Source organism: Cibotium barometz, chromosome 50, assembly GCF_041138505.1.
Source record: "Cibotium barometz isolate CiBa-2024 chromosome 50, ASM4113850v1, whole genome shotgun sequence".
NCBI classification, from domain to species: Eukaryota; Viridiplantae; Streptophyta; class Polypodiopsida; order Cyatheales; family Cibotiaceae; genus Cibotium; species Cibotium barometz.
The window spans coordinates 5,854,489-5,875,497 of NC_141095.1; the positions used below are offsets into that span (position 1 = coordinate 5,854,489).

At 45.6% G+C, this 21,009-nt stretch overlaps 1 protein-coding gene across 8 annotated transcripts in view; it reads right to left on the bottom strand.

Annotated features, from left to right (window-relative positions):
• The window catches only part of LOC147609762 (GATA transcription factor 26-like), a 69,081-nt gene that overhangs the window by 37,261 nt on the left and 10,811 nt on the right, over positions 1–21,009 (bottom strand). For 2 of the 8 annotated variants that reach the window (XM_086787381.1, XM_086787379.1), the window contains exons 2-5: positions 10,119–10,460; positions 9,543–9,990; positions 9,269–9,341; positions 9,039–9,136 (exon numbers count right to left, since the gene is read on the bottom strand). In XM_086787381.1, coding sequence (XP_086643507.1) covers positions 9,039–9,136; positions 9,269–9,341; positions 9,543–9,990; positions 10,119–10,460 — 961 coding nt within the window. Of the gene's footprint in view, positions 1–9,038; positions 9,137–9,268; positions 9,342–9,542; positions 9,991–10,106; positions 10,461–10,818; positions 10,931–21,009 lie in introns of those variants that run through there. The other 6 variants (XM_086787375.1, XM_086787378.1, XM_086787374.1 and 3 more) reach the window with 5 other exon arrangements.

Below are 21,009 nucleotides of genomic sequence, written 5' to 3' on the forward strand. Positions count from 1 at the left end.
TTGAGCCTCGCCAAGTGAATCCAGATAAGATTGATATCATGAAGTGCAAGGAGATTCGCGACATTCCTCAAGAGGAGAGAGACATCTATTCTGTGCTCTATGAGAAGATCATGGCTCCGGCTCGCACTACACGATCTTCTCAAGAGGCTAGTACTAGTGGTGCACCTGCACCTCTAGAGGATGAGGCATTTGAGGACTCGGCTACCGGCAGTGACCTTGAGAGTGAGGCTGCAGAGGTAGAAGATGCAGATGAGGATGAGCATGAGGATGCAGATGAGGATGCAGATAGTAGCTAGCAGCTGCCAGTATCATTTTATTTGGACATGTTATTTATTTTGATCTTGGATTTTGAGTCATGACTCATCACCCACGTGGTGATCCTTTTGATTTCTGTTAAGTCATCAGTGATCACCCGCGTGATTTGTGATATCATCATATCTTACATGTATTTTGTTTTTATTGAAATGAATTCAATGTGGTCTCTTATAAGTTATGTCAACAGTTTTTTCTTTTGTATATTTCAAGTTAAAAATATACATGTTTTTTCTATTTTGTATAAAACCTTTTTGTACCCGTTCCTTACCTTTTATGAAACGTTTCAAAACGTATGAAACCCGTTTCATACCTGCCGTTTCAGAAACGCCTGGCAACACTGGTCTAGAAGTGTTTGATGTTTCAGATGAACAGCAGCCAGACGTGGTGGACGAAGCAGAAGTTATTGAGCTCGAGCAGATCCTTCTTCATCGTTGGAAACATGGTTCCTGTCAACGGATACATCAGTTTTATACGAAATTCCGAGATCGAGGTACCCACGAAGCCGTATGGCTAGACGAGGAGTTCTTCCAGGAGTACCCCCAGTTGTTGGCGGACTACTTGGAAGCCATGAACCTGCGGCCAAGTTAAGCAGGAGGGAATGGCACATGCACTCTGCACTTAGTGCATGGTGACAAACTGGCTCATCATCAGCAGTGCAACATTTGTACATTATTAGAACCCAGTAGGATGATATTTGTCGTACGCCGTGACCCCATTGTACATCCTCAGTCCAGGATAAGTCAGGCACAAGCTACGTAGGTTATTCCTCAGTCTTAGCGGGTCTGTCAGTCAGTCAAGTCCCTTAACCCACTTGGAGAGAATCATTCATGCATGTAGAGTCAGTAGAAGCCTTAGGGTTTGCATCGGAAAGCACTCTACATTTTGCATAACATGCATTCATATGTCTGTGCATCACTTAGAACATCATAGAAGCCTTAGGGAATTTACTAGGATTTATCTGGTATTTTTTCAATATTTTATGGTATTTATCCGCACTCCATCTTTGGACACAATATGCCCGAGATAATGTATCTCTGACAAGAAGAACTCACTCTTCTTTGCATTTATGAAGAGTTTATGCTTATGGAGCTCTTTAAAAACAATAGCCAAATGAGCTTTATGCTCTTCTTCGGTCTTCGAGAAGACTAGGATGTCATCAAAGAAGACACATGTAAATTTCCTATACCCACGGAATATGCGGTCCATCATTCTATTGAATGTAGCCGGGACATTTGTAAGACCAAAAGGCATAACAAGATACTCATAAAGCCCAAATGCTGTCCTGAAAGCAGTTTTGTGTACATCTTCAGACACTACACGCACTTGATGATACCCACTCTTGAGATCAATTCAGCTAAAGCATGCCGATCCATCCAACTTGTCAAGGATGTCGTCTATGCGTGGAATCGGAAACTGATTCTTGATGGTAAGCTTATTCAAAGCTCTATAATCCACACACGTACGAAAGGATCCATCCTTCTTTTGAACCAAGAGGACCGGTGAACAATATGGGGAAGAGCTTGGCTGAACCAAACCCTTCTCAAGAAGCTCATTCACTTGCTTCATGATCTCCTTTTTTTGGGATGCACTTACACGATAGGCTGGCCAATTAGGTGGTGAGCTACCCGGCACAAGATCAATGCGATGATCTTCCGATCGTACAAGTGGTAACTCATTTGGTAACTCATCAGCAAAACAATCATTGTGCTCTTGCAAAAATTTCAGCCTATCATTACTAAGAGTGTTTACATGTACATTATTTTCCTCAACATGATCTCGTACAAAAATCAAGTACGCAAAAACACTCTTTTTCATTACTTTCTTAATTTGTACATGAGATACAAGGGGAATGGTATCACCCTCTTCACCAGCATCAATTACATGTTCTCGGCCTTTATGCATGAAGGTGATCCTGTTGGTCTTGTAAGCCTTACACGGATCAATACGTGTATGCCAAGGCTTTCCAAGCAATACATCACAGCCATTCAAAGGCGCCACAAGAAAATCCTCATGATCCACAGCCTTAAATGTGTATGCGCAACTTGCCAAAAATAGGTATGACCTGCACTTCTCTACCAACAAAGGCAGTCCCTGCTTCAATTTGAGGACCCATGTCCTCCACTTCAATACCCAATGCAGCTGCCATCTGTGTGGATATGAAATTTTCAGATGCACAATCATCAAACATGAACAAAGCAGGCTGATCTTTGAGCTGTCCCCAAGCTTTTACATACAACCCTATCTTTGCTGCGATCATGTAAAGTGTTGCCCTGCACATCCGGAACCATATGCACATTAGGCTTTGATGCATTTGCATTATCACGCTTCTTCTTGTTTGGGCATGCCTTTGCAATATGCTCTGTGCTACCACACGTAAAGCATTTCCCCTCACTCATATATTGCTTTTTCTATTCCGGAGTGAGACCATAGTCTCTCATTTTGAAGAGACGCTTCTTGGTAGTGTTATTTTGAGCCTTTGGACCATTTTTATCTTGGTTTTGGTCCTTTTTAGGTGGTTGTCCATCATTTTGCAGGTTTTAGACAGCCCTCTCTGTGCCTTGAAATGAGGGTTTAGCCTTATTGGATCGACTCAATTTGAGTTCCAATTGCTCGGTGGCGGTGGCGGTGGCGGTTAATTGGTGTAAGGTATAACCAGGATACATTTGTAGTCCCGCTTTGTACACGGGTTGCAATCCCGATTGAAACCTTCTCTTCCTTTCCGCCTCGGTGACATGCATAAATGGAGACACCTCCAAAAGCACTTTCCAAAACTTTTGTACATATGCATTTACCGCGCCGCGAGGATCCATTGGTACATGACCGTTTGAAGGCCAAGAAAGCTGAATCTTATATGGATCATGCAATGGCAATGATTGCTCAAGAGTTGCACATGCAACCGAGGGATGCAGCACATGCATACTTGGCTCGTACCGAGGATGCCTATGCAGAAAAGGCAACCATCCCACATGTCTTGGAATCTCCACAAGTGCCCAAATAAGAACTTATGTCTAAGAGGATGAATCTCCATGCTATAGAGAGGAACAATCAGTGACTTCACGCCATGCAGGAATACCTTATGTAGCCCGTGAAGGATACAATGTTTATGGCAGTGGTCAAAATGTATGTCAAATGCCATTGCCGGCTGAAAATATGCATGCACAACACATGCAACATGGGCTGCAATTTTCTGTTGGTGCAGGTATTCCGCGTATCTCTCATGCCACTCATGCCTTCGAGTGTGCTCGTGAGGGAGAAGTTATGGCTAAAAATGTATCAATGCATGTTGAGGGGCCAGCCATGCCTCATGCTTACAGGGCACATGTATCTATGCCTTATGCATCACCTTTTGGTCCAAAAATGATGCCAGTTCACAAGGGCTGTCCCAATGTACAAACATGGGGGAAAACATGTTGAGATGCACACACATGCATCAAAGTCTCGTGACTTCAAAGCCGGAGACAAATCTATGAAGTTTGACACATATCATGGGGAATATGATGCATCAAAGGCACTTGCTTTTATTGCCCAGTTTGATATTGCTTTCATGATGAGGATTTCACTCAGAAATCCATGATCCGGCATGTAAGCATGTTCATGAAAGGCACTGTTGCCCATTGGTGGCTCACGGAGAAGCTCTCACCGAATCCTTTTAGATCGTGGGAAGAGTTCAAGGAGAGGTTCTATGCTCAATTCTTGCCTCCCAATGCATTGAATGACATAACAATGAAGTGGGATTGGGTAAAGCAAAATGAGAGAAAATTAAAGATTCAATTCTTCTTGTTGTGCATGGAGAAGAGCCTGCATACGAGTATGTTCAGTCCTCAAGACTATGGACTCTTCTTCCTACATCTTCTATTTGCCACGGGACGGCTGTCCCACATATTCATGTTCCCTATTGTGCACCACATGAGTTTGCTCATCCTGTAAACCATTGGAGGCATGCATTTCATTGTCCCTCCCTCTTGTATTCGCATCTCCAACATTCATTGTATGGCTGTCCATAATGTTCTAAGTGTAGAGATAGCTAGTGTTCACGGTGATCGTCTCTCACGATAGAAGTGAAAGAGAACCGTATGCTCTGATACCAATGTAACTTGGTTGAACAACCAAGTTACATTGGTATCAGAGCATACGGTTCTCTTTCACAACCAAGTTACATTGGTATCAGAGCATACGGTTCTCTTTCACTTCTATCGTGAACACTAGCTATCTCTACACTTAGAACATTATGGACAGCCATACAATGAATGTTGGAGATGCGAATACAAGAGACAGGGACAATGAAATGCATGGCAAACTCATGTGGTGCACAATAGGGAACATGAATATGTGGGACAGCCGTCCCGTGGCAAAGAGAAGATGCAAGAAGAAGAGTCCATAGTCTTGAGGACTTAACTTACTCGTATGCAGGCTCTTCTCCATGCATAACAAGAAGAATTGAATCTCTACCGCCGCGAGGATCCATTGGTACATGACCGTTTGAAGGCCAAGAAAGCTGAATCTTATATGGATCATGCAATGGCAATGATTGCTCAAGAGTTGCACATGCAACCGAGGGATGTAGCACGTGCATACTTGGCTCGTACAGAGGATGCCTATGCAGAAAAGGCAACCATCCCACATGTCTTGGAATCCCCACAAGTGCCCGAACAAGAACTTATGTCTAAGAGGATGAATCTCCATGCTAACAATCAGTGACTTCACGCCATGCAGGAATACCTTATGTAGCCCGTGAAGGATACAATGTTTATGGCAGTGGTCAAAATGTATGTCAAATGCCATTGCCGGCTGAAAATGTCCATACCAATGCTGCATTGCATAGCATCTTTATGTGCTTGCTTGCAATTGAAATTGCATGCTGTTTTCATGCTTGCTTGACCAATGTGTAATTCCGGGTAAGGGGACGCCTGCCCACGAACCGTGCGTGTGAAATTGTCTGCTGACATGGTTATGTGGCATGTGACAAGTGGTAAGTATTGGTCATAAACCTGGCCTTAGGAGTTAGCACTAATTTATAAGTGAGTGTGTACACACTTCATTAAGTTTTGGGCGACCAAAACTCACTTATAAATTATGACCAGCCCAGTGTTCACACACACTAATGTCCCAAGGTGGACATAACCCAATGTCCACTGCCCAGACCTTATCCCCTTTGTACAAAGGGAGTAACCAGCCATGTGTCCACTCTAGCTTGCTCCACAAAGCACCTGCCTGCCACCTACACTGGACAACTCCCCGTTCATGAGACTATACCAAAATAGACATGCTCCAGGCAAGTACACGAGGTACCAAACCCAATGGAACACCAATCCACCAAGCATTTCCAGGCATGTACACGGAGGCACAAGTCCCAACGGAAAGCCAAGTCTACAATATCAGATGAGTGGCATCAATCCCCAGCATAAACAACTGCCATGGACAGCAGTCCAATGTACATACATGATAAGAAAGCACGGGTGGACCAATTGGGTGGCCAAATGGTGACACGTGGAGGGGGAGAGGTACTCGGCGGAGGTGGAGGCGGAGAAGAGGTTAGAACCAATGGTGAGGGTGGAACCAAGGAAGGTGTTAATGAAGCTGCTGGTGATTCCGGGGATCTGGAAGTCTCTTGGGTTTCATCAAAGCACACGTCCCAAGATATTATAACTTTCTCTTTATTGGGATCCCAAAGCCGAAAGGCTTTGGTGTGTTCGTTGTAGCCAAGGAAGATCATTTTGGTGGATTTGGGGTCAAACTTCATCCGATGAGAATCGGGAACATGAACATGAGCATCACATCCAAAGACATGGAAATGAGAAACTCATGGCTTTCTCCCAGAATATGCCTCCTCTAGAGTCATTCCATCGACCGCCTTTGTACACAGCAGTGTTGACTGCTTCAGCCCAAAACTTTTGAGGAAGCTGAGAATGAAAAAGAAGAGATCGAGCCATCTCGACCACGGTCCTATTCTTCTGTTCTACTACCCTGTTCTGCTGAGGAGTGTGGAGAGTAGAAAACCGTCCGTGGGAAGTACAAAAGTCAGTGAATGCTCGAGAAGTAAATTCACCACCATTGTCAGAGTGCACTTTAACAACTTTGAGGACAGTGTCGGCCTCCACCATAGCAACCCAGTCTTTGAACTTTGTAAATGTTTGAGATTTCTAGGACAAGAAAAAGACCCAAACCCCTTCCTAGAAAAATCATCCACCAATAGGAAAAAATATATGGCTCCTCCAGGTGTGACCGTAATCATAGGTCCGCTCAAATCCATATGGACAAGCTGAAGAGCGTTGGAAGCCCTAAAAGAGGCCTCCTATGGAAATGAATCCCGATGTTGCTTGCCTTGTAGACAAGCTAAGCAGATTCTAGACATCCGAGGTAGTCGAGGCAAGCCTTCTGCCGTATGGCAGGAGACAAGAAGCTCCAGTGAAGAGAAGGGAAGATGCCCATAGCGAGCATGCCAAAGAGTAGTATCCTCCTCTGTAAGAAGAGCCTCATGAGAGGCTAGAAGTTGCAACAGATGAGAGTGATCAAGATTGGTCATCTTGTAGAGACCACCCTCTTGTATGCCCCGAGCGATAATCCTATGAGAATCTGTGTGATCTCCAAAACCTGATCATCGATGTACAAGCCGTAGCCTTTCTGGGCTATCTTGAAGACAGAAAGTAAGTTTTGGATAACTTTGAAACATAAAGAACATTCTCCAGGTATGGGGCCTCCCTAAGGGAGTGACTAGAAGAATATTGACAATAATCGGTTTATCAACAGGTTGATTATTCGCAAGTTGGACCTTCATAGAGAGAGAGTGAGAGTGTGCCTCAATGGATGAGGTGTACTCTTCGACTAGAACAAAGGCCACATCTTTGTCTTTGGGTTTGGATTCTTTGTCGTCGGAGTCCTTCTATTTTGACTTTTCTCCTCGGCTCTTTTCTTCTTGATGCAATCGGGCCGAAGATGACGAGCCTTGCCACGGTAGTGGCATTTCCTCTCCGTAGATTTGCCTTTTTCTTTTCCTTTATCTTTATCCTTGGAGCCTCAAGCAGACAACTCCTTGGATTTGCCGCCATTTTTATTACCTCCTTTGGGTTGCCACTTGGGCTTCCCTTTGGCTGCAAAAGTTGACTCAATAGGAGAAGAGTCAAAGATCTTCATGAGATCTAGCCTATCCTGAAGCATGCCAATCACCACATCCACTAGGGGAAGCACAAGGCGAAAGGCAATGGTATCCTTAAAGGATTGATAAGATGGAGAAAGTTTGCCCAGTAACTCAATGACAAAGTCATCATCGAGAATTTGGACTCCCAAGATGGCTTGTTGTTGACGGATCTTCTGGAGTTCTTGCACTTTGGCCATGACATCATCTATCTCGGTAATCTTCAACTCATTGAGTTGACTGTTGAGCTTTTAAATGACGCTTGTGCCTATAAGTGTTCCCGTGAAAATGGGCTGCAAGTGCATCCTTAGAGGTTTGGGCAACTTTATCCATACCAGAAAATTCCGAGAGATACAACTGGTTCAAGTTGTAGGAGATGATTGTGCGAGCTTGAAGATCCATGCTAGTCCAGGAATTCACAATATGTGGTGAGTTAGTTGCCAAGTCGGCCTTTGGAGTAGAAGCATCGACGAACCACCAAAGATCAAGACTCACCAGAAGGTCAAAGACGGCATCCTTCCACTGGGGATAATTGGAGCCATTAAATTTGGAATCTTTCTCCAACTGGGGAATGGTGAAAGTATTTGAAGCCATCCTCTGCATGAAAACTCCTCCTCTAAAGCGTAAGAAAACGCAGCCTGTAGATCTGAGAAGGCAGGAAAGAGAGAAAGGGTTTGGAAGCAAGAGAGAGGGAATGGGTGGGAAAAAGAAAGGTAGAAGAGGCTGTTAATTCAGCAAAAATATGCCTGTAGATGAGAACACAGCCAAAAAACCAACCACCACTAGCCAAAGCATAAGAAGCTGAGGTAAAAAGTAGAGGGGTGAAGACAGGAGTCCCTCCCGATGCACCATGAAGGTTGGGTGGGTGTGGCAACTAGAACCTGACGTTCTAGTTAGTCCGGGGTAGGGAGGCAGCTCTCTAGAAGAAAACGTAGCCCACCTCCTCTCTGAGAAGAAACAGATATAGGTGCTGTCAAGCAAATCCTCAGTCCTGAACCCGCTCTGATACCATGAGAAAGTGCCAAACAATGAAAGAGAACTGAAGCAAATACAGGATGCACAGGAACTGAAGGAAGATCATATACACCAAAAGGTGGTTACAAAGCTGGAGTGAGCAGCACAAGGCACACCATAGGTGCAGCCAAGATCCCAGAATATGCAGAAAACGAGATGATACAACTGAGGGCAAAGCCCATGCACCTAGAGAGCCCAGTTGGCCAGCATAAAGCAGGCCGAGTGGAGCATAAAATGGAACATGCCAAAAAAAGGTGCCAAAAATGTGGAAAAAATCCAGAAAAATAAGGGAAAATTTCCGAGGCTAGGGGAGGTCCTCCAAAGGTGCAAAAACAGCAGGGAAGCACCCAGAACAGTGGAGATGACTCCTCCAACAATTTTGGCTTGTTTTGGCTTTCCTGCTTTATGCATCTTCTTGAAAATAGAGAGCCACTTTATCAAGAGCCTACCTAGCAATAAAATATATTAGAACCTGCATAGCTTAATAAGGTCAAAACATACCAAGATATTTAACAGATCTAGCCACAGCCACAAATGAACAGCGAAAAATCCTGTTTTGAACAAACCGCTCAGTTACCTGTCAGCCAGTACGTCTGGTGGTGATAACTGCCTCACTAATTGATGTTGCTCCTGTTCTGTTAGAAGGCCCATAAATGTATCAAAATTGATTATATCCTGCAAAGAGCCGGCAAAAGCTGTTGGTGAGTGAGACAAACAACGATGCAGAAGGTCCTCTTAAATCAGCCACGAAGTCATCTTTGACTGTGAAATCATAAGGAAAAAAAGGATGAGACTGCATGGATTTACTTTCAGTTCCACAAAGACCAGTGGCGAATGGCAACTTTGCAAAACATCTCGCTTTTTGTAAGGAAAATTCTCTCTGTGTATTCCAACACCCAAGTGATTAGCACATTTCACAAGCCTGTTAGAAACACATATTTTATATTTACATTTGATGATTAATTTTTTAACAAAAAACGTTATATAACACGTACATATGTATATACATATATATACCTCTGTGTGTGTGTGTGTGTGTGTGCGTGTGTGTGTGTGCGTGCGTGTGTGCAACTATGCTTACAAAAGAGTTTTGTTTGGCATCCAGCTTTTGACAGAACCAGTGTAACCGGCCCCAGTACTTCTCGCCACCTGCTTTGTTTTCTCTTTTACTCTTTGCTTTGTGCTTCCCTCTGATAAATGTACACCCAGACTTCCTTCTCTGGTAATATCGCTATTCAAAGTGACTGATTGGTCCACTTCCTTGTTATCACACATCAATGAGCTTGCTTGGGATTCTTGTGCAGGGACTCTGGACACAGGTGGTCTGATGAAAACCCCTCCTAGCCCTATTTCCACTGTCATTGATGAAGGTTTATACTCAACCAGCAAATCCTCTTCAGAAGAATATTTACACACAAAAGGATCTGATAAAGGAAGGAAACAAGAAAGTCTCTTTGCAGAGGGTCGATGCCGGTGCATGATAGTACGCCTTTTTGAAGGAACATGACACCCCCATGGAGGCCAGCATTCTACATCAAGTCAGATCAAAAACAGGAACAAAATCAAAGAGCTTTAGGAGGACACGAGCACACTTAGCAGCACAAGTAGGGAAACAAGAGCATACAACTTGTTGTTGGAAGAGCACCTGAAGATCTACCTGCTGTAATGGTATGCTGCGCACAGCTTTCTGAAAATGAAAATCCCGATCCCGTACTTGACCTGGTGCTAGCATCCTCCTCAAGCACCACACTTGTGTTATAATCTGATCCCTGATAAGCACAGTAGAACTCAGAGAACCCATCAGAAGGCTCCTTCCTCTTGTGAGAGCGATGTTCAATGATCTTCTGAGTGCCTTTCTTTGCTGATCCACTCTTAAGTCCAAGGCCTCCTGAGTGCATTGGCATGTAATTCACCAAAGTGCCTTTTGTTCTCCACCTTGAGCCACACGCATTGCAAAGTACAGGTTTTTCTGCTGGGCCATTTCGCCATAAGGGTGTGGCTGCAGAAAACCCACCATCTTATTAGTAAGCTTGATCTTTTAATTCATTGTAATGAGAAAGAACAATAAAGAATCGATAAGAATTGAAACCCACATGCATTTGCCCAAGGCCATCTTAATTGTGCACATGCATCATGTACAGACACATGAAACACAGTTACAAGACAAGGTTGGCTTGCATTCTTGAGAACTACACAGATGTGGAATAAACCCTCTATTGTAGGGAGCGGCAAGCCTTTGCCTCTTTTGAAAAGGTGGCTTGCCCCACACATTTTACCACAACTGGCCATGGGGTAAAGTTTAAACCTTTGATCACTTGTTTGAAACATAATCCTTGCCTACATCATTGCTTACATACCAAATGGTCTAATGATGTCACATGCTGACCGCACATGGTGGAGTGGCATGCTGATTTAAGACAATGGCACAGTATGCTTACTCAGAACATGACATGAACGGTGAACCACGACATGTGAGGTGTCATCATTATGCTTTTGACAAGCTCTACCTAATAACAAAGGTAACATAGCAAGTGGTAGTCAACCCACAAGACTATATAACTATCAACTCCATTATGCATAGTATGGACTAAATACTACAACATCCCCACTAACGTCATCAGTGCCCAATAGTGGGTGTAGAACTATGTATCAAGATATGATCTCTCTCTCTCTCTCTCACACACACACACACATAAGAGCATATATTCACCCCGAGCCCTTTGTACTGAGTTTCTGTCAAACCTCCGGAGATGCAAGGCAAACTCAACCATAATGAAGCCTAGCACTAAGGGAAGTAGCAAATAGAAAGAATTAGTACAGCAAATAAGTAGTTGATAGGGCAAATGCACTGCTAAAGATAGAAAGAATAAGCACAATATCACAATATATATATTGCTTTGAAGTGATGAGGTACTGAACATGTACATGTTAACAGAATGCCTGCTTGATAAGATCTGCACATGCGAAGGTACTGCTTTAAAAGCCCTAGCCGAGCACCTGTTGAAGAGAGGAAACATAGCAGAATGCTGAGGGAACTAAGCTGAAACCTACCTGGTGTCAGAATATGCAGCGGAAATGATAACCAAACTTGGGTAGACAAGAGCAAGTAGACTGCAGAAAATAATCAGCACAAGAAACACAGAGAGATAGGTGTGTAAACTCTTCTCTATACACAAGATCCCGAAAAACTGAATGAGAAAGTGGTGGGGGCTGAGGGGCAATATATACATCTCCATGTGAGCAGTTGGCCAGCTACAGAAGGTGCCCACGACTGAGAAAATACCCACGACTGCTGAAAAATAGCAGTCGGCCAGCTATAGATGCCTACGCCTGAGCAAAGCAAGTCGGCCAGCACTCCTACAGCCCACGACTGATGTAGATCCAGTCGGCCAGCAATAGGGTGCTCCTGGCATCACCTGGCAGCCCTCCAACCACTAGGAAAAAATGAGAAAAATAGGGAAAAAATACGGGGAGTGTGGAAAAATGATATACGGGCGGGCACACCCACAACAGAGGCCCTGGTGTATACAAATAGACAGGAGATGACTTCTAACACCCCCTCTCAGCTCCTGGCTGTGAAACCAACCCCAAGGAGCTGGAGTGCCGCCTGAGCGTAGCCTGAGGTAGAGACTTCGTGAAGAGGTCCGCCGCATTGTCCTCCGTCGAACAATAAAGTAGCAAGATGTCACCCGCCAAGATCTTCTCACGTACAAAGTGATACTGTATCTCTATATGCTTGGTCCGGGCATGGAAAACCGGGTTCCGAGCAATAGCTATACAACTCTGGTTATCACACTGGATGACTGTGGGCTCCCTCTGTGGAAACCCCATCTCGCCTAGTAGCCTCCGCAGCCATACAACCTCACAAGCAGCACCACAAGCAGCCCGATACTCTGCCTCTGTCGAAGAAAGGGCAATAGTTGGCTGCTTCTTGCTACTCCAAGAAACTGCTCCTGAGCCGAGGGTAAAAGTGTATCCTGAAGTAGATCTCCTCGTGTCTGGATCTCCTCCCCAATCTGAGTCACTCCAACCTTGGAGCTTGACTCCATTCCCTCCTGTGTAAAAGAGTCCCAGATCCTTCGTACTCTGCAGATACCGCAAGATCCGCAATCCTGCGTCCCAATGAGTCTTCAATGGCGTCTGCATAAAAGAGCTCAACAACCCCACGGAGAAGCTCAAGTCCAATCTGGTGTTCAGCAACCAGATCAATGAACCAACCAACTTCCGGTACTGCGAGGCATCAACTGGCTCACAAGGATCTGTAACGGTTAACTTTGTGTTCGGGTCCATCGGCGAAGTAATAGGCTTGCAGTTCTCCATCCCAAAGGCCTCAAGCAACTCATGAACATACCGCTGCTTAGAGACGAAAAACCCCCTCTGGGTCTGCCAGATCTCCAATCCCAAGAAGAAGTGGAGTAAGCCTAAGTCGGTCATCTCAAACTCCTTTGACAAGGCAGCCTTCGTCGCTCGAATGTGCTCCACATGACCGCCGGTGAGAATGAGATCATCCACATAAAGGATGATAAGTGTGACCATGCCGCGTTCCCGAAAGAGATACAGGTTCGGATCTGCAACCGATCTCTGGAATCCAGTCCGAATGAAGAAGGAATCAATCTTCTGATTCCAAGCCCGCGGAGCCTGCTTAAGACCATACAAGGCCTTACGTAACCTGTAAACCATCCCTTCCGATCCTGGAACAATAAAGCCTGGAGGCTGCTCAACGTACACCTCCTCCTGCAGGTCACCATTAAGGAACGCAGATTTTACATCCATCTGGTACACGGGCCACCTCTGAGAAGAAGCAAGGGCAAGAACGGTCCGAATCGTGGTCATCCGCGCTGTCGGTGCAAAGGTATCCTCGTAGTCGATGCCTGGCCGCTGAGCATAACCCTTAGCCACGAGCCTGGCTTTGTGTTTGTCCACCGACCCATCAGCCGCGTACTTGGTCTTAAAGACCCATTTGACACCAATGACTGACCGCTTCGACGGCCTCGGAACCAACTCCCAAGTGTTGTTCTTCTCGATGGCATCAAGTTCCACCTGCATGGCTTTCCTCCAAGTATCCTGTGAAAGGGCTTCCTTTACGGAAGTGGGCTCTTTATCCCGCATGATACGAGACATCAGAGCATAGTTCACCTGAAGAAGCTCCGCCGTGTTGCTTTTATCTCGGACTCGATGTGATCTTCGAGGGCCGTACTCTGTGGTCCACTCGGAGGGTAGCTCCGTGACACCTGACTCCCGTAGGGTGTCTAACAACCACCTAGGTACTCGAACAGATCGTGGAGCCTCCTATGATCGTGGGGGCTCAACTCCAGCTGCGGGCTCAACCTCCTGTGATGACTGAGGTGGATCAACTGGAGTAGTATACTGGGAATCATCATCATACTCCTGTGGATCTCCAAGAAGTGGCGGCTCCTCGACAGTGGATGCTGGAACATGCTCGTCAAAGACCACATCCCGGCTGACAACAATCTCGTTCCTCTCTGGATCATACAACCTGTATCCCTTGGAAAGAGAGTTATACCCCACAAATACCAGCTTGCGGGACTTGGAGTCAAGCTTCCCCCTCTGCTTCTTCGGAACATGTACATACGCGTCACTCCCAAAGACACGGAAGTGCGAGACATCGGGTTTCCTGCCAAAATATGCCTCAAATGGAGTCATATGGGGTACAGAAGTCGTCGGAGAGTGGTTAATGGTATGGACAGCTGTTGCCACAGCCTCACCCCAAAGTGGACGAGGAAGATCACGATGCTCCAACATGGTCCTCGCCATCTCCACCACAGTCCTGTTCTTACGTTCAACAACTCCATTCTCCGAAGGCGATCCGGTATTGGCCAATTCCCTCTTGATGCCATGATCTGCACAAAACCGGAAAAATACAGTCGAGGAGAATTCACCTCCTTTGTCAGCCCTGAGAGTCTTGACCTGAAATCCAGACTCTTTCTCCACCATCACGTGCCAATCCTTGAACCGAGCAAAAGCCTGGTCCTTCTGGGAAAGAAAGTAGACCCACGTGAATCTGGTACAATCATCAACAAGCAGCATGAAGTAGAGAGATCCTTCCAAGGATGGTATCTGCTGTGGTCCACACAAGTCAGTGTGAATCAACTCCAAAGGTTTCGAAGCCCGCCTGGAAGCCTGCTTCGGAAAGGATTCCCTCTGCTGCTTACCACGTATGCAAGAACTACAGCGTCCTTGCCTACTACCAACATCTGGCAAGCCAACCACCATCTGGTCCCGGAAGGCGCGCCGCAGAGCATCCACATTTAAGTGGCCAAAACGAAAGTGCCACAAATCTCCGACCTGAGAGCCTGTCAATGAGGAGAGTGCAGAGAGCTTGTAGATGCCATTCTCCACACCGCCTTCCCAAACAACTTTGCCTGTCTCACGGTCCCGTAGAGCAACTGAATGCTCCTCAAATTCCACCCGAGAGCCAGTCTTGCATACTTCATGCACTGACAAAAGATGAAAGCCCAGAGCAGGGACATAAAGAACACGGGAAGCATGCTTGCCTCCCTTTCCGTCGGGAATAATCTCCATCCGGCCCTCACTATGTATCGGAATAGTGAAGTTATCGCCAATAAAGATACGACCTGACTGCCGTTTCAAATGGTTCGTGAAACATTCCTCTCCTGGTCCAAGACCATTGGCACAAGCTCCTCCCAAGTAATGGTGTTGAGCCTGCCACTAGTGATCAACGAGGAATAGAAAGCAGAATACTGACCAGGCAAGTGGGAAAGTAACGTGATGGCCATATCTTCGGAGAATATCTCTTTCCCAGCTTGAAGGACTTCCTGCTGAAGGGCCTGCAGCTTGTTAATGTGCTCCCGCATCGTCGAGGACTTTGCAGGGTTCATAACCCGCATCTGCACTTCCAAGGATATCCGCTTCATGGGTGACACCCTGTTGTACAAGGAAGCCAAGTGCTCCCATATGCCTCTCGCCAGCGTCATGTGCTTCACATGGTTAATCACCTGTGGTGTGCAATTGAGGAATATAAACGACCGGACCCTGGCGTTGACACGGTCCCACACGTGTGCCTGTGCCTCTCGGTCCTTCCTCGTCAATAATAACTCCCCTTCCTCAGCTTCCGGCCGTGGCACCCCTATGATAATAAAATCAGCAAGGTCATATGACTCCAGAACTGACTCCATCATGACCTTCCAGATGCCGTAATTGGACCCGTCCAACTGACGATCCACTGGGAACGTGGGGAGAGTCGGAATCTTCACGTGCTTCTCAGCCATCTCTAGTAAATCTGCCATCTCGGAGAGTAACCTGAAAGGGTGGGTGGGTGGGTGGGAAAAATCTGAAAATCAGAAAATATGCAAGTGGCTGTCCAGCCCCTTTGCCCGCCTTCCTCTTGCACCTTCTCTTCCCGTTCAGCCCGAAACAGTCCACCGATCAGCAACCTGTTGCTCCCCCTCTTGCTCAGAAAAACGCCCAAGATCTCCTAGAGCCTAGGGCTCTGATACCATGTCAGAATATGCAGCGGAAATGATAACCAAACTTGGTATACAAGAGCAAGTAGACTGCAGAAAATAATCAGCACAAGAAACAGAGAGAGATAGGTGTGTAAACTCTTCTCTATACACAAGATCCCGAAAAACTGAATGAGAAAGTAGTGGGGGCTGAGGGGCAATATATACATCTCCATGTGAGCAGTCGGCCAGCTACAGAAGGTGCCCACGACTGAGAAAATACCCACGACTGCTGAAAAATAGCAGTCGGCCAGCTACAGATGCCTACGCCTGAGCAAAGCTGTCACGATTGTGACTTAGTTCATTATACACAGTCTCCTCATGATTACAGATATTGAAGTGACATGATTACAAAGGACCCCTACACTTGGATGGTCACGACTATTCGCTCTAGAGACATGCCTCTTCATCAAGAGCCACACTCCTTCGACGACTGGTCACACCCCTTTGCTCTAGGGTTGCAACTCTTCATCCAATGGTTGCAGCTATTCGTCCAAAGGATGTGTCTCTTCGCCTAGAGTCATGACTATTGGTCATGGGATGTGTCTTTTCATTCGTGTCTCTTGGACTCCTATATAAGGAGCATGTTGTATCACAATTTCAATCAATCAATCAAACATCTGTGTTCAAGTCTACTTTCAGTTTCAGTCTTAAATACACAGATAGTGGATGAAATACTAAGTAATAACAGTAATCCTCACAGTGGTATCAGAGCAAAATTTTTCCCGGGCCTACGGTTGTGAGCCTCTCACCCTCTCCGCTCTACTCCCCTACCCGGCGTTGTATGGAAGCAGAAGAAAGATGGAACCTGCATCTACGAGTATGAGGTAACCTAAACCTTCTTTCTCAATTCACATATAGAAGACAGATGCACAGATGTGTGTGTGGCGTACCCGGTGAGTATACATCGATTTCCTACTGATAGCCCTTCGTGAGCCTCTTCATCGGGTTGTGCCCTTTCGTGCATGGGTTCGCACCCCTTCACACGAACAATGGCACCAAGAGAGGGCACCTCTTCGCATGGCACCCCTTCGCTGCTGAATTTGGAGCCCCCCCCTCTCTTCGCCTTGTTTGCTGCCAGCGTGCCTCTTGATTGCTAAGAGTGGCTGCCGCTTGTGAGCCTCCTTAATACTGCCGGTGGCGCACTGTTCGAAGAGGCGCACCCTCCAGTCGGCGATGTGATCCAGCCTTCGAAGCGGCGCACCCTTCCAGTCGGCGAAGCGTCAACTTTTCAAACAAAAAAAAACGAAACGTTAACAAAAAAAGCCTTATGATTTAAGGCTTATACACTTAAGCCTTTTTTTTACTACACGTGGCTTCCACCAGCCACGTGAGCAGTCGGGCGCCAGCACCCAACGGCCGCCAGCGCAAGGACATCCACCGCCAGCGACCAGCGCAAGGAAACCAGCCGACCAATGCATTTTAAAAAAAATAAAAAAATATAAAAGAGCGAATGGGGCCAGTGCAACGACTTCATCCGCCGGCCAGCCTATTCGTTTCACTCGCACGCCTTCGAGAGAAGGAGCGCTCCTCTCCCACTCTGCCACGCCAGGGACTTCTATCCACTCTGGCACACGCATTTTTCCATTCTCAACCAGGTGTCCAATGGAACCCAACAGCAATCAGCCCGTGCCTTACATCTCGTACATAGACGAGGTCCCGGAGGCCATATTGCCCGAAAATCCTCGCGAGACACCCACACCGGAGCCCGCCCCATTACCCGACCCTGTTACAGAACCTGTTCCGGCTCCAGTTCATGTACCAGGTCCCCTGGACTTTTTATTATACGTCAGTCACCGCCACGCCACTCAGTTCCAGGCATGGGTGATCTGGCATATTTACTTGACGTGTCCAGCACACCATCTTGCTCATTACGAGTTTATTTTGGGACGGTACCCACATCTTGCATATTTCCTGGACGAGTGCCGTGTGGATGCAGTAAACCGGATCATCTCGCTCCTGCCCTTGGTTCGAGTATACAGCGAGCTCATTGTGCCAGATTACACTCCCTTAACCCCTGCAGAGACACCTCTCGACGAGGTGGAAGACTTCGAGACTTCGGAGTTAGGCTCCGATTTCTTAGCAGAATTGGGAGACGATTCACTGTCACTCTCTCCTCCAGCAGTACCACATATTTCACCAGCTTCTCCGCGCTACTCCCTCTAGCAGATCCAACATGGCATCTATCTCAGAGGAAGAGGGCCAGCAACAGGACGAGCAAATGCAGGCTATTACATCATTACGCGAGCAGATGGAGACACTTCAGCAGACTTTTTCGACAAGTCTCTCTACCATCAGCAGACGACTCGACCAGTTGCAGTGGCCCCATCCAGCGCGCACACCAGCCAGTGATCCACAACCATCTTCTTCAGAGACTTCGGTAGCAGAAAATGAAGATGAACCAGATCCAACTGCCGAGGTAAACAATGCAGAACTCCAACTTCTTTATAAAATATTAACTGCTGCACAAAAAAAGAAACTCGATGTCAAACTGCCTGCCCCTTATAATGGTCGCCGCGACAAGCGCGTGCTTGACCAATGGATATTCAAAATGGAGGTATATTTGACCAATACCGATTTGGTCAAATTTTCCAGAAGGTGAACATGGACATCATCATCCTTCTGCGCCAGAAAAAGGCAAGCAGGTGGTTCATGCAGTGCGAGTTTCTAAAGTTGTCAGTGCTTTAATGCTGAATGCCCACAACCATACTTCAGTGCCTGTTAACCTTTCCAATCAAGTTTTGAGCTTATTGGGATTTATTGGCCAGCATCCTATCAATGTTCTTGTTGATAGTGGATGCTCGACTAATTTTGTGGGAACTACTCTCGTCAGCAAGTTACGATTACCTACTCAGCAGAGTGCGGAAGTTTTCCAAGTGGAACTTGCAGATGGTTCTTTCTTGCATTGCAGTAAACAGATTCAGCAGTTGCATTTTCAGATTCAGGACTATCAGGATCAGCTGAATTTCTCTATTATGCCTTTGTCACACTATGACATGATCCTTGGACAGTCTTGGTTATATGAGTATGATCCTTTGATCAGCTTTCGAGATCATTCCATTCGACTTTATCATAATCATCGAGAAATGGAATTACGAGGACTGTTTAATTCTAAGCCGATTACTGTGGTTTCTGCTATGCAAGTCAAACGCTTAGTACGTAAACGCGACAGCACTTCTGCCTTAGTTATGTTGCGAGAAGCAGAAGACAATACAGTTGACCAATCGGAATCCTCGCCATCGGATATTTCTTATTTACAACAGCCCTTCTTTCAACCTTATAAGGATTTATTTCCTGACGAGCTGCCAACGACATTGCCTCCTCGACGTTCTGTAGATCATACGATTGATCTAATCCCTGGACAACCACCGCCAGTTCGAGCTCCTTATCGAGTTTCTTATTCAGAATCTCAAGAAATTCAGAGACAATTGGCAGAGTTGTTGGATAAAGGTCATATACGTCCAAGCAAAAGTCCTTTTGGTGCTCCTGTTTTATTGGTCAAGAAGAAGGATGGATCTATGCGACTTTGCATTGATTATCGTGCCCTTAATAAGCAGACAATCAAGAATAAGTTTCCCTTGCCTCGCATCGATGAGCTCTTTGATCAGTTGCTTGGTGCAAAGGTATTTTCGAAGATTGATCTGAAGTCAGGCTATCATCAAATCAGGATTCGAATTGGAGATGAGTATAAGACAGCTTTCAGAACAAAGTATGGACATTATGAATTTTTGGTCATTCCTTTTGGGTTAACCAATGCCCCAGCTACTTTCATGACTTTGATGAATGACATCTTTGGTCCTTACTTGGATAAGTTTGTCATCGTTTATCTGGATGACATTTTGGTCTTCAGTAAGACTTTAGCAGATCACAAGCAGCATTTGCAGATTGTCTTCAACGTACTCCGTACGAATGTCTTGTACATCAACAAGAAGAAGAGTCAGTTTTTCAAAGATCATGTGGAATATCTTGGACACATCATCTCTGGACATGGTATTGCAGTTGATCCTAAGAAGCTAAAGGTTATTGTTGATTGGCCTTTGCCACTTACAATTTCAGATGTGCGATCTTTCTTGGGATTAGCAAATTTTTACTACACCAAGGTTCACAAGTTCTCAGATATTGCTGCTCCTTTGACGGCCCTTACAAAGTTAGATAAATTGCAATGGTCACTTGAAGCTGAAAAGTCCTTTAATGATCTTAAGCATGCGTTGACAACTACGCCTGTTTTGGCTATTGCGGATCCAACTCAGCTATTTGACGTCATGACCGATGCTTCGGATAGAGCATCTGGAGGCGTTCTCATGCAGAATGATCGTGTTATTGCTTTTGAAAGTCATAAATTTTCGGCTATTCAAATGCGCTATCCCGTTTATGACAAGGAATTTTTGGCAATTGTTCATGCTTATAGAACGTGGAAGCATTATCTTCTTGGTGCAGATTCAGTGGTTAAGACAGATCATCAGTCTTTGACTTACATCTTTACTCAGCCAGTGATGAATCCTCGTCAAGGACGATGGGTTGAATTTTTGGCGAATTTTCACATGGCGATACTCTATGTTCCTGGATTACAGAATGTGGTGGCAGATGCTTTGAGCCGCATGCCTCGAGCTACGAACTTTGTTATCTCAAATGTGCAGATGGAGATTCCTACATGTTTTAAGCATGAGTATTTGACAGATAGAGACTTTGGAGATGTCTTTCGAGCTCTCAAATCTCTTCATCCTACTGTTGCAGAAATGAATATGTTTGCCGCATATACAATTGCAAATGATTTACTTTATTACTTAGATCGCATTTGTGTTCCTCACAATGCATCTTTGCGGAAACTCCTTATTCAAGAGCATCATGAAGTACCCTTTGCAGCTCATCCTGGAATTAACAAGACATATCGTCTGTTATCAGCAACATACTTTTGGCCTCAGATGCAACAGGATGTTATTAAGTATGTTAAAGCTTGTCACTCTTGTCAAATTATGAAAGCTTCACGACAACTTCCTCAAGGATTGCTTCAGCCTTTGCCAGTTCCTCAGGAAAGATGGGAAAGCATAAGCATGGATTTCATCA